The sequence below is a fragment of the Lepidochelys kempii genome, chromosome 1 (assembly GCF_965140285.1).
Source record: "Lepidochelys kempii isolate rLepKem1 chromosome 1, rLepKem1.hap1, whole genome shotgun sequence".
Classification (NCBI taxonomy): domain Eukaryota; kingdom Metazoa; phylum Chordata; order Testudines; family Cheloniidae; genus Lepidochelys; species Lepidochelys kempii.
In genome coordinates, this window is record NC_136380.1 from 117,531,921 (window position 1) to 117,545,535 (window position 13,615).

Sequence of the window (13,615 nt, forward strand, 5' to 3'; positions counted from 1 at the left end):
ACATTTCACTCTGTTTTCACTATCCACCCTCCCCCTCACCATCCTCTCAACCCCTCCCCAACTTTCTCTCCACCACCTTGGTCTCGGTCCCTGAGGAGTCGCTCCAACTTGCAGCATCTAACCACTCAGCTGATCCTCTTGTTCCATCCTCCTACCTGACCCTGGAGTGCATGGTACGCCACTCTCTGCAGACGGTTTCTATGTATCTATGCTGCTCTATGAAACTGCAATAGTTCCACTGCTGTAGGAACCTTATGTGGGCTCTGTGAGATAGGGTGGATTTCACCCTAAAAGAGGTATGAAATGGTAATTAGATAGTTTGCACTGCACGTTAAGAAAATACCAGGTGGATGTGTAAAGCGACCTTTTAAAATAATTTGATTTCAACTGGATAACACACCAATTTAATTTGTTTTGTTTTTTCCCCAAGTCAATACAAATATCAACAGGGTCTCAAATACACCCTATAGTTTTCCAATGTCATGGGCAAGTGAGAGCAGATCAGATTCAGGGTACACCTCTGCACTGCTGGATGTGGTGAATTTCCAGATATTTTCCTGCTCTGCTCTGATTGGCATGGTGGAGACTTTGACTAAAAAAGCCAGTATAACTCATTAGATATTCAACAAAGTGTCCTGATGTTATTAGAGATGGACGTGAGCCACCATGTTCAGATCTGGACTTTCCCAAAGTTTGGCTTATTTGAATCTAGGATTTTAGTTCAAGCTACGAAAAAGATGGGGCAGCTATAACGTTTGGACCTGGACTCAAACTTTTCCAAAGTTAAGGGATTATCTGATCTAGGGATTTGGTTTAAATCTATCCCAAGTTATTATATACAATTGTCTTTTTTGTTTCATACAACAAAGTGGGATTTTGTTTTTGGCTTTTTAGAAATTTCATTCATTGTTTATTCAGTGCCAGTACAAAAGACAAGATCCATTCTTCTGTTAATAATTGTGCCAATGCCTCTGTAATATTAAGGAAGATTAATACTTTCTGTGCATATAATGGAAAAATATGAATAGGACTTAAGTTTCATCAAATCTTTGTATGCATTTAACATAGATGATATGCTTCATTCTAAACTTCTGAATACTCTTTTGAATTGTGAACAGAAAGAAGAAGTGTTCTTTTTCCCCAGTGGTACTTGCCAAATTTTATGGATCAGATCAGAACATATGTGTATGTGTGTATATATATATATATATATATATATACACACACACACACACACACACACACCCTCATCCAGAAAAGAATGTTACCATTTGCTTAACTTTAAGCATGTGAGGGAGCTTGTGAGGGATTACTCATGAGCTCAATTTAAGCACATGCTTAAGTGCTTTGCTGGATCATAGCCATAGGACAGAATATAGAATTATGAGATACTATAAATATTCACACACATTTCACTGATGGTAAGTTAAGTTAACGTACACCTCTCTTCCAGCAGATACTGTAGACATTTACTATTGTGCCATTCAGTGGCTTCAGGCAAACAACCTTCAATCTGAGTGTTCAAGTACTGATTCTACACAGAACTTCTAAAAACCTTTACACTGTGCTTAGAACTGGCATCAGAATTAGTTCAAAGGTCCCAAGATAAACATTGTAATTATGGTTCATATAAGAACTTTGCTATTTTCTCCAGAATGGGGGGTTTGGGGCTTTGTGGAAATGTCTTACATTTCTTTTCTCTGCTGCCCATTTAACTGATGGCCTTGATGCGGCGACTGCTCCTTCCTCCTCTTCTGATTCATATCCCTGTATTTCTTCTTCAAACACTGCGTCAAACTGGGGCTTTGGCATTAAAGCCGGTCTTCTTATTCTAGCTGTGTGATCCTGCTTGCTTGGGGTTCCCCTCTGATCTGCAAAATCTGACAGTTTCTCTCTTCTATCTAACCGCTCCATCAGAACCATCTCCTGTTGACGACGGTTTGCTCCAAGTGAGCCTGCTCGGAGCTGTGGACTGAACATGACGGAGACCACTGAATCAGAATCACTGCTGTAATCACCTGGACATTAACACAAAAGGGATTGGTATTATTAGAAAAAAAGAGAGTATTTTATTAAGAACTATTAAAAGAAAATACTTAATATAATAGAGTATTATTCTGAGGTCATAGATGTTACACTGGAGCTGTAGTGCTTGGGGTAATTACTGTAAAATAATGTACATGTTATTATGAGGGACAATTAAAATAACCTATATTTCTTAAGTAGTGGAGAGACAATGGATTTTTGGCAAATAGTGCATCCTGTATTGGGCTTTGTTCTACCCTTAAACCTTAATAAATGAGCGTACTCTGCTCCATGTTAATAGCTCTCAATGCTGCTATGGTCATATTATCCCATGCAGGAAACTCATTCTTGTAAGTTTTAATGTTCTGCAAGTTATTCAAGCAGATAACCAAACCCATAATTCTGAAGCATTACAAAAAACACAACCTAGACCTGAATGTGATTGATGAAAGGTTTCCAACTGGAACATTACAGGTCACCTGCAATTAGCAAGACCAAAATAACCAGTTGCACCTGAAGGTTTGGCTTCAGGGCTCTTTGATTAACCTGGGTGTGTCAGAGGAAGAGACTTCTCTGAAGTCAAAGTTCCGTAACCGTATTAGAAACACACCCTTTGGCACCCAAGGCACTTCCATGGTCTCTGGTGCAAAACTTTTGCCTACAACAAGGTGAACTAGCCCTCTTGTCCTATTTATTTAACTAAGAAAATCTTTGTTCTTTCATTAATTACAGACCGTCTGAAGGTGTAAAATAAATTAGCCACACTATTACATAATTACTCATAAAAAATACAGGAACCTTCAAATAAGCAAAAATACATGAAGGGTTATAAAACAGATTATATCCTATTGCAATTAAACACACACATAGTTGTCTCAGAGAAAATGGACAATATGAAGAAAAAAATTTAAACTCTGAAAGAGGACTGGACATAATAAGGTGGCTTATATCTATATCTAGCCATATGGGGTAATCGGTGCTACAAAGTGTCAGACATATTGGTCATAGAAATATTTACTTGTGTGAAACAGGAGAAAAATGACCACTATTTTGAAATTTGGTTAATTTGTGTTACCATGCTGTTTTGGATACTCAAGCAACCAAAGCCCCAGATCCTCACATGTATTTAGATGCCTAGTCCCATGGGCTCTGTCAAAGTGACTAATTTTCTTTGCATCTCACTGTGTTCTGCTGAAGTTTGTTTTGCCTTCCCTGATTATTACCAGTGGGTAGCACAAGCTTCTGATTATTGTAAACTCCCTGCATAGATTCACTGATGTATCTTTAAAACTATATGCCCTGAGCTAGATTCTCAGCCCAGCCTCAGCTGCTTTGCACCATTCCTGGGGTATGTTCCAAATTCTCCAATGAAATAATAGGAGATTTGCTAATGGCAGCAATAAGGAAAGGTTAGGCCCTAAGAAAGGGATTGCAATAGATTTTCATATCATAGACTGTTGTGCTGAAATATTTAACAGCTTTTTAACAGGGCTGATATCCCTTGACCCAGTGGTGAGCTGGAGCCGGTTCATGCAAACCGGTTGTTAAATTTTGAAGCCGGTTTAGAACCGGTTTAGACTTCGGCGATGGGTCCCTCACTCGCTCCGGATCTTTGGCAGTCCTTCAGTGCCGCTGAAGACTCAGAGCAACTGAAGGACGTGCCACCGAAGTGCCACCGAAGATCCGGAGCGACTGAAGGAACCGGTTCTTCAGCTTTTGGCAGCTCATCACTGCCTTGACCCATAAATCCTGTTAGTTACCACCTGTTTTATAGCTGTAGTTCAGAAATCTCTTTGGAAATAAATAACTTTGAAGGTTTTGGCTGGGATCTTATCAAGGGCTCCTTACTGTGTTATGCACCCAATGTATGCACAACCTGAAGTGGGTAGTTTGCTTACACGGATCACAAACACTTTCTTTTGTTTCAATAGGAAAAAAGAAATGGAACAGAGTAAATCATTTTGCACATGCAGGAAACAAGCAACATTTGGCTTTTCACTATTTTTCCTACAAAGGTGATTTAAAAAATAGTGTCATTCACTGCCAGATTTTTAATTTTGGCAAAACTGAATAGCCATTTTCAACAAAAGTGTGTTTCAGGAGTCCATATGTAAACAAAAAGCGGAAAGGTGTCTAGTGGCACATGATCTAACAGGTAGGATAATGGACAGAGAGTTAACAGACCTAGGTTCCATGCCTAGCTCCAACACTGGCCGGCTGTGTGACCTTGACAAGTCACATCACTGCTCTTGACCTCTGTTTCTCCTCCCACGCAGCGTCTGTCTTGTCTACTTAAATTGTAAGCTGTTCAGAGTAGAACTGCATCTTACTCTGTGTATGTAGAATACATGCTACAAGAGGGTCTGATCTGCTACTGTCATACCAAGAAGAAGAAGAAGAAGAAAAATGTATATCACAGTGGAGATGAGGGAAGAGACAATAGACACTTTGGGGCAGATTGTGTCTGAACCCCCAGGTGTCTTCCTGGCTCTTGAGGCAACTACAATGGACTCTGGGAAATATAAGGGGAGCCAAAAGACATTCTAGTTTTCCATCATTTAGGGAAAACAGGGAACGGTGCCCTCTACGTTTCTGAAGGTTGGATCCTCTGGCCTGGAGGGCTGTAGATGTTGGTAACTTGATGTAAGCGAGAAAACTGTTTAGGCAAAAATTGTAACTTGCTAAAATTCAGTTTTAGTCACTAGAAAGTGTGTTATGTTTTGTTTGTCACCTCACCTGTCTCTTTCTCCTGCTTAGTATTATTTAACTCTTTGTTGCTTATTAATAAACTTATTCTTAGTTTTATTATAAACCATCTCAGTGCTGTTATATTGAAGTAAAGAGCGAACCAGCAGGCTAGTCCCATGAGAGGGAACTTGAGAACTGGGATTCAGTGATTGTTACCTTGCAAGGCAAGGATCAGACTAGCAGAATCTTGAGGAGTTTGCTGGATAGACTGGTGTAGCAGGAACCTGACCGACAATCTAAACTCCAGCAAAGTTCGCCCTGGCTGAGGCGAAGGGGTAACACAGTGGCTTATTGGTTCTGGGTGTCCTGAGCAGATGACCACAGTTGGTGCCATGTAAACACCATGGAGAGACAGATAGGTGAAGGCGATGTGACTCATTTAAAGAAACTTTGGATTTCTTAGGGGGATATTGTTGTAAAATTCATGGAACAAATTCTCTGTTTTCCACTGTATCCTTTTGGAGAGGTATGCAGAGTAAAGCGTGTTTGTTACCTGTAGAAGCATCATGCCTTGCTTTTCGTCTCGCTGTATGATGAGTACCATACGGTAAAGTGAAGAAACGCAAATTTTGGGTGCTAGCCTGTGAACAAAGACAGAAAAGCATACAGTATATTTAATTGTGCCAGCCTGGATTCAGAAGCAGAACCAGTTCAGCATGCAGGACATTCCAAGCTGTGCCTTTCCACTGTTTAAACTATATGGGCCAAATTCAGTCTGAGATAAATGGGGCAAGTTCCCAAGGAAGACTCTGGATTTAATTCGATGAAAAGGCAGTATAACAATAGAGGCACTGTTTTGGCATTCAATGATGGGCCAAACCAATGTAATTTACACACCAAGGGACTGGAAATCTGGGTTGTTACAAGAATAGCAACTAGCAGCAGGATGGAAACAAAGGGTAGTGGTTATTTGGGCTTTGCTGCATTTTGTGCTACACCTACACAGATGTGCAACAACAGTGTGAAACCAGTGTAAGTGGATTTACACTTATACCTTCCACACCCTCAGAGCCTGATTCTGAATCCATTTACACTGAGTTTACACCAGTGCAAACAGGATCAAAATCTGACCCTTGGGGTATGATCCAAAGCCAGCTGAAGTCAATGGAAAGACTCCCATTGACTTAAAAGGGCTTTGCCTTAGACCCAAGGTGTGTGTTTCATTTGGTTTGTACCCACAGTGAATGGCAAAGTTAGTGCAAGTTACAGTGCTTTACCTCTTACAACCAATTACACTGTGTTCTGACTAGCATACAGGTGACATGTCACTGACGTTATTGTTGAATATAGCTCGTTGTTTCCAGGTGCTTTCCTCTTCTGATGCTCTGTGGGAAATATTCATTCCAATTATTGCAAAAGTAAGTTAAAATTGGCTGGGTTTTGTACGTCCAGAGGCAGGCAGGTATCTTTATGCCCTGATCACACAAATTGTAGCTTGCATAACAATTACCGGTTTCCCCCAAGAAAAGCTGTTTCCTTTCCTCACACTCTGCCTCAGGCTGTTCTGGCGCCGGATGAGAATTTCTTTGGCTTGTTTCTCGCTTGTTTCTGTTGGCAGGTTGTGTCTGTTATACGACAGGGTCTGAAATAGAAAATACATGTATTTGACTCTCTTCCCTATGCACACTTGCCGCATTGGCTCAAGCAGCGCAGTCCAGTCAAGCATGCGACTGGGAGCAAGGAACTTCTCTTGTGTGCTGTTCCTGGCTCCGCCACAGACTTGCTGTGAAATCTTGCACAACTTCTCTGGGACAGATCCTGGCCTTCAGTATGGCCCCCTTGTAGCACTCCAGTCCCTCCCTACCTGTGCAGTGGTGAATTCCCTGGTGGTGAACAGCCAGCAAAGCGCAGCTCTACATGATCCTTACCCACATGTCACATCCTACAGAGCTGTAGCTGGGCCCAGGAGGAAAGGATTGCATAAACTGGAGGACCCTTAGGAATTAAGGAAGTCCAAAGATGGGGACCTTTGCTTCCCACTCCGTTCCTGCACCAGATAGGTCTCAGTCAGAACCAAGGACTGACCCCTCTGTTTCTTAGGCCTGGTCTACACTAGAAAGGCAGCACATCCTGGCATTTTGTGTCCTACCGACAAAAGTTTCCATTTAGCCAGCAGCGATTCCCCATCTCTGAGCAGCATACATCCTCTGCCAGATTAGTTCTATCCGTGCAATTCAAGGGTGGATTCTACCACACTGGTAGAAGCTATAATGCCACAATGCAACATTACCTTCAGCAGTGTCTGGTAAAAGTTTAGTCACTGGGCCTGATTCTCTATTATCTTGGGTAACCATTTACACCTATCCAAAGTGAGTGTAGGGTGGATGTTAAACTCTTTGGGCCTAATTCTCAGCTACACCGAAGCTGCTTTACACCACGCTGACATTGTAAAAGAGCCTTAAAGTGGGCATTCGTTTAATGTATACTCACTTTAAGGCTCTTTAACACTGCTAGAGTGGTATAAAGTGGCTTTAGTGTAAATGAGAATCAGGCCCTTCCATTTTAACTTGACAGAAATTTACAATCACTGTGCACTGGTGAATATGGCTGCAAATGGTGCAAGGCTGTAGAGAATCAGGCCCTCAACCTGTGAAATGAGAGTAAAAGTTATCTACCTCATAGGGGTGTCGTGAGGGAAAATTCACTGATTTTTGTACAGCAATTTGAAGATTTAGGACCTGATCTCAAGCCCATTTATACTGGATTCACACTGATGCAATTCCAGTGACATTCCAGAGCATAGTTAGGCCCTCAGAGTTCAAGATAAGTGGGTAGTAGTGTTATTAAAATCCTTCATTTCCAAAAGAAGATACGGTTTCAAATACCACATAGCATGCTATAATGCAGCACTAGTAGATCTTAAGGTAACTGATTTTGCAGACACAGGGTTCACGTCAGTAATGTATAGGACAGATGCATATGGAACTTGCTAGTAAGATAAGAAATACCTTTCATAAGGGCAATTGGCTACAATTCAGACAATTTTAAAGAAGACTGTAACATGAACAATGACCTGTTATAAAATGATTATTCTTCATATGTTACTTTAGTCAGAACAGTTGATCAACATAATTTCAGGGTTACCCAAGTGTACCTGCTAGCACACTTTGCCATAGGAGAGCATGGCAGTGCTCAGCATTATGCTTGGTTGGTTAGTGATGCATTGGACTGGGTTACACTGATGTTGCACCTTTGACCAGCATCACACTGTATTTTTCACAGGATACCAAAGTCACGTCCATTTTTTTCAAAATAAATCCTTGCTGAGGCCCAGCTCACAGAAAAGCTTACAAGACGAGGCTCTGGGTGGGAGGGAGTTCTTCCCCTATCATCCTATCTTGAGGGATCTTTGAATCCCACACAGAACAAGCCATGAGACCTACCTCCCAAATCTGGCAAATCTACGTAGGTCCTGTGCCTCCACAACAGTGCTGGCCCCTAATGGCCCTGCTGCTCCTTCACGGGGCAGGGCCATTGAGATTAGAATAATATCAGTTTTAAACCTACTCTGCAGATGGTTTGCTTTAAAAAAGAAAAATGTAACGGCTGCACATGTTCAGGTAAATACCATGACTCCTAAATTCCATATCAGCTCCATCTCCTCAGTTGCCATGAAAATACTCGACAAGTCTGCTGTTGCAGTCACAGGGTCACAGCTTGTGTGTGACTGGAGAGAGAGAGGGCTTGGAAAGTTAAACTAGATAAACTAGGTGTTGGGCAATATCAGAAAGGAGAACATTCCTGAGTCACCGAGATCTTTACAGATAGGGAAGCCTGACCTCTAGAGCTAGTTTCTGGATTTTCTTGTCCTGTTACATTGTAGATCAGACATCAGGGTGAAAAGCTAGAAGGCAAACTCCCTTTTACTTTTTGGTACTGTGAGATCTGAGCGCAATGGGCCAGATCCTCAGCTGATGTAAATCAGAGCTCCTCCATTGAAATCCAATTGACACCAGCTGAGGATCTGGCTCAGTATTTCCCATTAACACAGTTTCATAGTTCAGCTGAGAAGAACAATACTATCTTTGCAGCTACCATTGGTTGTTGCTATCATGGCGAGGAGGGTACACATGATCTTTTGATCTACAAGTACAGAGCTTTGTTACAAGAGTCGCTTACACACCCTTTGTCGTACTTGATACAGACTGTGTGTCAGCATATCTCGCATGGACTCCACCTCTTCAGAGGAAAGCTTATGCATTGTTTGATTTCTATAGCTTCTGTAAATAGAAGGAAAAGGTAAACATTATAGTAATTTGTACAAATCACACAGGAATTATCTTTCCTATAAAATTATTTATTTTCATATGTTATTATTTCTAGAGCACTGCAGGTGGGAATGGCAATTTTGTAGCCAATGATACTAAGGAATCAATGAAAGCTAAAAAAAGAGAAAACTTCCTAGTTTGTTTTGTTTTGTTTTTTAAAATGTTTGCACTTTGCATCATCTTTTGAAGAAAGAACATAAGAATGGCCATACTGGGTAAGACCAAAGGTCCATCTAGCCCAGTATCCTGTCTGCTGACAGTGGCCAATGCCAGTGCCCCAGAGGGAATGAACAGAACAGGTGATCCATCCCCTGTTGTCCCAGCAAACAGAGGCTAGGGACGCCATCCCTGCCCATCCTGGCTAATAGCCATTGATGGACCTATCCTCCATGAACTTATCTAGTTCTTTTTTTAACCCTGTTATAGTCTTGGCCTTCACAACATCCTCTGGCAAGGAGTTCCACAGACTGACTTGTGCATTCTGTGAAAAAATACTTCCTTTTGTTTTAAATTTGCTGCCTATTAATTTCATTTGGTGGCCCCTAGTTCTTGTGTTATGAAAAGGAGTAAATAACACTTCCTTATTTACTTTCTCCACACCAGTCATGATTTTATAAATCCCTATCATATCCCCCCTTAGTCTCCTCTTTTCCAAGCTGAAAAGTCCCAGTCTTATCTCTCCTCATATGGCAGCCGTTCCATACCCCTAATAATTTTTGTTGCCCTTTTCTGAACCTTTTCCAATTCCAATATATCTTTGAGATGGGTGACCACATCTGCACACAGTATTCAAGATGTGGGTGTACCATGGATTTATATAGAGGCAATATGATATTTTCTGTCTTATTACCCATCCCTTTCTTAATGATGCCCAACATTCTGTTTCCTTTTTGACTCCCACTGTATACTGAGTGGGTGTTTTCAGAAAACTATCCTCAATGACTCCAAGAGCTCTTTCTTGAGTGGAAACAGCTAAGTTAGACCCCATCATTTTATATGTATAGTTGGGATTATGTTATCCAAATGAGCATTACTTTGCATTATCAACATTGAATTTCATCTGCCATTTTGTTGCCCAGTCACCCAGTTTTGAGCGATCCTTTTGTAGCTCTTCACAGTCTTTCTGGGACTTAACTATCTTGAGTAGTTTTGTATCCTCTGCAAATTTTGCAACCTCACTGTTTACCCCTTTTTCCAGATCATTTATGAATATGTTGAATAGGACTGGGCCCCTACAACCCCTGGGGAACACCACTATTTACCTCTCTCCATTCTGAAAACTAACCATTTATTCCTACCCCTTTGTTTCCTATCTTTTAGCCAGTTATCAATCCATAAGAGGACCTTCCCTGTTATCCCATGATAGCTTACCTTGCTTAAGAGCCTTTGGTGAGGGACTTTGTCAAAGGTTTTCTGAAAATCTAAGTACCCTATATCCACTGGATCCTTGTCCACATGTTTGATGACCCCCTCAAAGAACTCTGGTAGATTGGTGAGGCATGATTTCCCCTTTACAAAAACCATGTTGACTCTTCCCCAACAAATTATGTTCATCTATGTGTCTGATAGTTTTGTTCTTTACTATAGTTTCAAGCAGTTTGCCCAGTTGAAAACTAAAACATCTATTAACATATTGTGAAGATACAATAAGCTGCCATTCAGTTTACAATAGAAGCCAACCTTTTCTTTTTTAAGAATTAACAGGGAAAGTCACCTTCCACACAGTAGGGTCTTGGAGGAAAGTGTTAAATCAGTGATTGAGGGGTGGTGTGGGATGTGGGCAAAAGAGGGTCCATATTTTTAAGGGACCTTTTGGACAGAGTTTCTTTTATACCTTTTTCTTTCTTTGCTCACCACAAACATCTTCCAGTCTCTGAGACCTTGACGTTGTACTGGCTTTAACAACTTTCTGCCAGTGCAAATGGGAAGGGAGCATCATACTCTTAATCCAAAGGAAACCAAGAGATAAAAAGGACAGTCCCATAGAATTGGAGAAAGTTCAGAATTTGTCAAGGGGAATGTCACAGCCCAGAAAACTTGGCTGGCAGGTCTAGAGAATTTATACAGTTATCTTGTAACGGGGTACAGTCATCATGACAAATCCCAATGGGATCCTTGCAGAGAGAGATCGGGATCCTCTCTCCTTGCAGACAGAGCACAACCCAGATTGATCTCTGGCTAGGTGCTTAAGGTGATCAGGCTGATTTTCAGTTTATGAACATCACTGACAATCTTATAGCGCCACCAAAGTTTTTGATACCCATGTGATTGTGGCTGAGTATCAGCATTCCTTGATATGCACCCATTGGGATTGTTAGTCTTCCATTCTAATAATACATCCCTACCAAGAAAGCTGCCAAAACCAAACCAGTGCTGATAGAGGTGGTTGCTGGGTTCAGCTATGAATATCCTCATTTCTGATCTTGTCCTACCATTTGATACGGAGTAACTGACAAATACGACAAAAATCAAAACCATCAATCCTCTGTTCTTGTGCTCATGTTTCACTTCTGTACAACAGAGCTAGTATAACTGATTCTATAGATCTGCAGCTTCATAGTAAGCTGGATGTCATGATGGATACAGTGATCTCACTCAACTGAAGCTGAAAGAACGTGCCTAAGGCAATAACTCTTCCATTTTTATGAATTAGCGTAAAAATTGTTTACAGTCATTTGTAACTACCTGTCCTTCTTGCGAAAGAAATGATGGAAGCTGGTTGATCTGAAATGTTAACTGGATTTGCCAGGTCAATCTCTGTGAGAGCTTAGTCATATATCAAAGAGGAGAATGGAAAAAGGGATAAAGGGGCATGACCATCACGGGTGAACCATAGTCAAAGTTCACTTCATTGTTCCCACTTGTTTTCTTTTTCTTCACTTCCTTTTATATTTATTTGTCCCTCTTTTCCCTCATATTAAGTGATGTAATTGTGGTAAATGGCTTGATTAAAGGAGGGTTTCCTTTAATTACATTCTGAAAGGATTATGCATTCAGTTTCCCTTACATTAGGGAAAGAATACAGCCTTTAATATCAAAAAGAAGCTGTGTCTAGAATAAACTAAAAATTGTTATATGATTCATGACTTGGGCCAGAGCACTGATGTTCAGATATGGATTAGTTTAGGCTAGGGCTTGGGGTTCAGGTTCAATGCAGAATCCAGGCCAAGGTATGGTGGCCAGGGCTGGCCTTACCATGAGGCAAACTGAGGCAGCCACCTCAGGTGCCAGACTGGGGTGGGGGTGGGGGAGCGCCACTAGGACCCAGAGTGTAGAAAATTGTGTCTGCTGCTGGTGCATATGTATTCTCTCTGCTCTAGATGCACAGAGATGGTGGAGTGCTGTGCTGGAGGAAGGAGGGCACAAGAGACAGAACAGGCAGGCAGGAGAAAAGGTGAGAGGGAATAACAAAGCAGCAGGAGCTGCAGGGAGAGAGAGAGAGAGGAGGAGGAGCCTCTTATGTACCTCTCTAGCACCCCCAGGAGCCTGGACTGATTTACACCAGCTTCTAAGGGAGCTTCCTGTTTCCTGCTGTTTCCCTGAACCCACTTGAGGAGAACAGGCAGTCAACTGAAGTAGTAGGAGCCAGTTAGGCCCTTAAGATGCTGATATCTTCCCTCACTCAGGCCCTGCTACCAGCCTGCTTATTTGTCCCCTTCAATTGAGTGTTGAGAGCCACTATAGCTGGCAGAGAACAGCAGTCATGAGTGAAAGAAGAAAATGCCCCTATGGGACAGCATTCAGAAAAAGAAAGAAAGCAAAGGAAGCTTTTCTATCTAAACAGAAACGAGCTCTCCTGAGATACATAGACACAAATGTTCACGGTGAGCCTTCCGGCCCGAGTGAGGATCTGAGTGGTGATCTTCCAGTTAGTCAGGGTGCAGGTGACCTGGCAGCTACTGCAGCATCCATCTCTCCATCTCAAATGGAGGTAACCCTGCACATTCCTGAAGAAAAGTGAAGATCAGAGAAGAGAGTGTGGTGGAGGTGCAAGAAACAGCTGCTACTCAGTTTAATTCCTTAAGTCTAGATGATCCAGGACTTTGGACCCACTTGAGCAGTAGCCTGAGGGCCTTCCTTATACAGCATGGGCCACAGCAAATGAAAAACTTCATGTTCCCCAAAGACAATGAAAATAGAGGTTTCCATCCAACACATTACTGGCGTGAAATCCCCAATGGTGACAAAGTGGAGAGGCCATGGCTTATGTACTCAAAAACCCAGAATGCTGCATACTGTTTTTGTTGCAAACTCTTCCAGTCTAATGTTCCAGCCACATTGGGTTCTACAGGAACAAAAGGACTGGAAAAATCTGGCTAGAAGTCTGGCATGCCATGAGAAGGCAGCAAATCACCAGAGAGCATTCCAGAGCTGGAAAGAGCTTGAGATGAGACTAAGGTTAAAGGCCACCATAGATGATCAGCATCAAGAGAAGATTGCATCAGAGTCTCTTTACTGGCAAAACTGGAAAAGGCTCATTGCCACTGTGAGAATGCTTGCTACCCCAAACCTAGCACTGCGTGGTACTTCAGATCAGCTGTATGTGCCAAACAATGGAAACTTCCTTAAAATTG

The 13,615-nt window shown here is 41.8% G+C and overlaps 1 protein-coding gene across 1 annotated transcript in view; it reads right to left on the reverse strand.

The window, feature by feature from the left end:
- Positions 1–1,200: 1,200 nt before the first annotated feature.
- Positions 1,201–13,615, reverse strand: part of SLC9A4 (solute carrier family 9 member A4) — a 47,627-nt gene continuing 35,212 nt past the window's right edge. Inside the window, exons 8-11 of the mRNA XM_073351561.2 lie at positions 8,897–8,993; positions 6,224–6,355; positions 5,267–5,354; positions 1,201–2,018 (exon numbers count right to left, since the gene is read on the reverse strand). Of these exons, the coding sequence (XP_073207662.2) occupies positions 1,642–2,018; positions 5,267–5,354; positions 6,224–6,355; positions 8,897–8,993 (694 nt within the window). The 3' untranslated portion in view covers positions 1,201–1,641. The remainder of the gene's footprint in view (positions 2,019–5,266; positions 5,355–6,223; positions 6,356–8,896; positions 8,994–13,615) is intronic.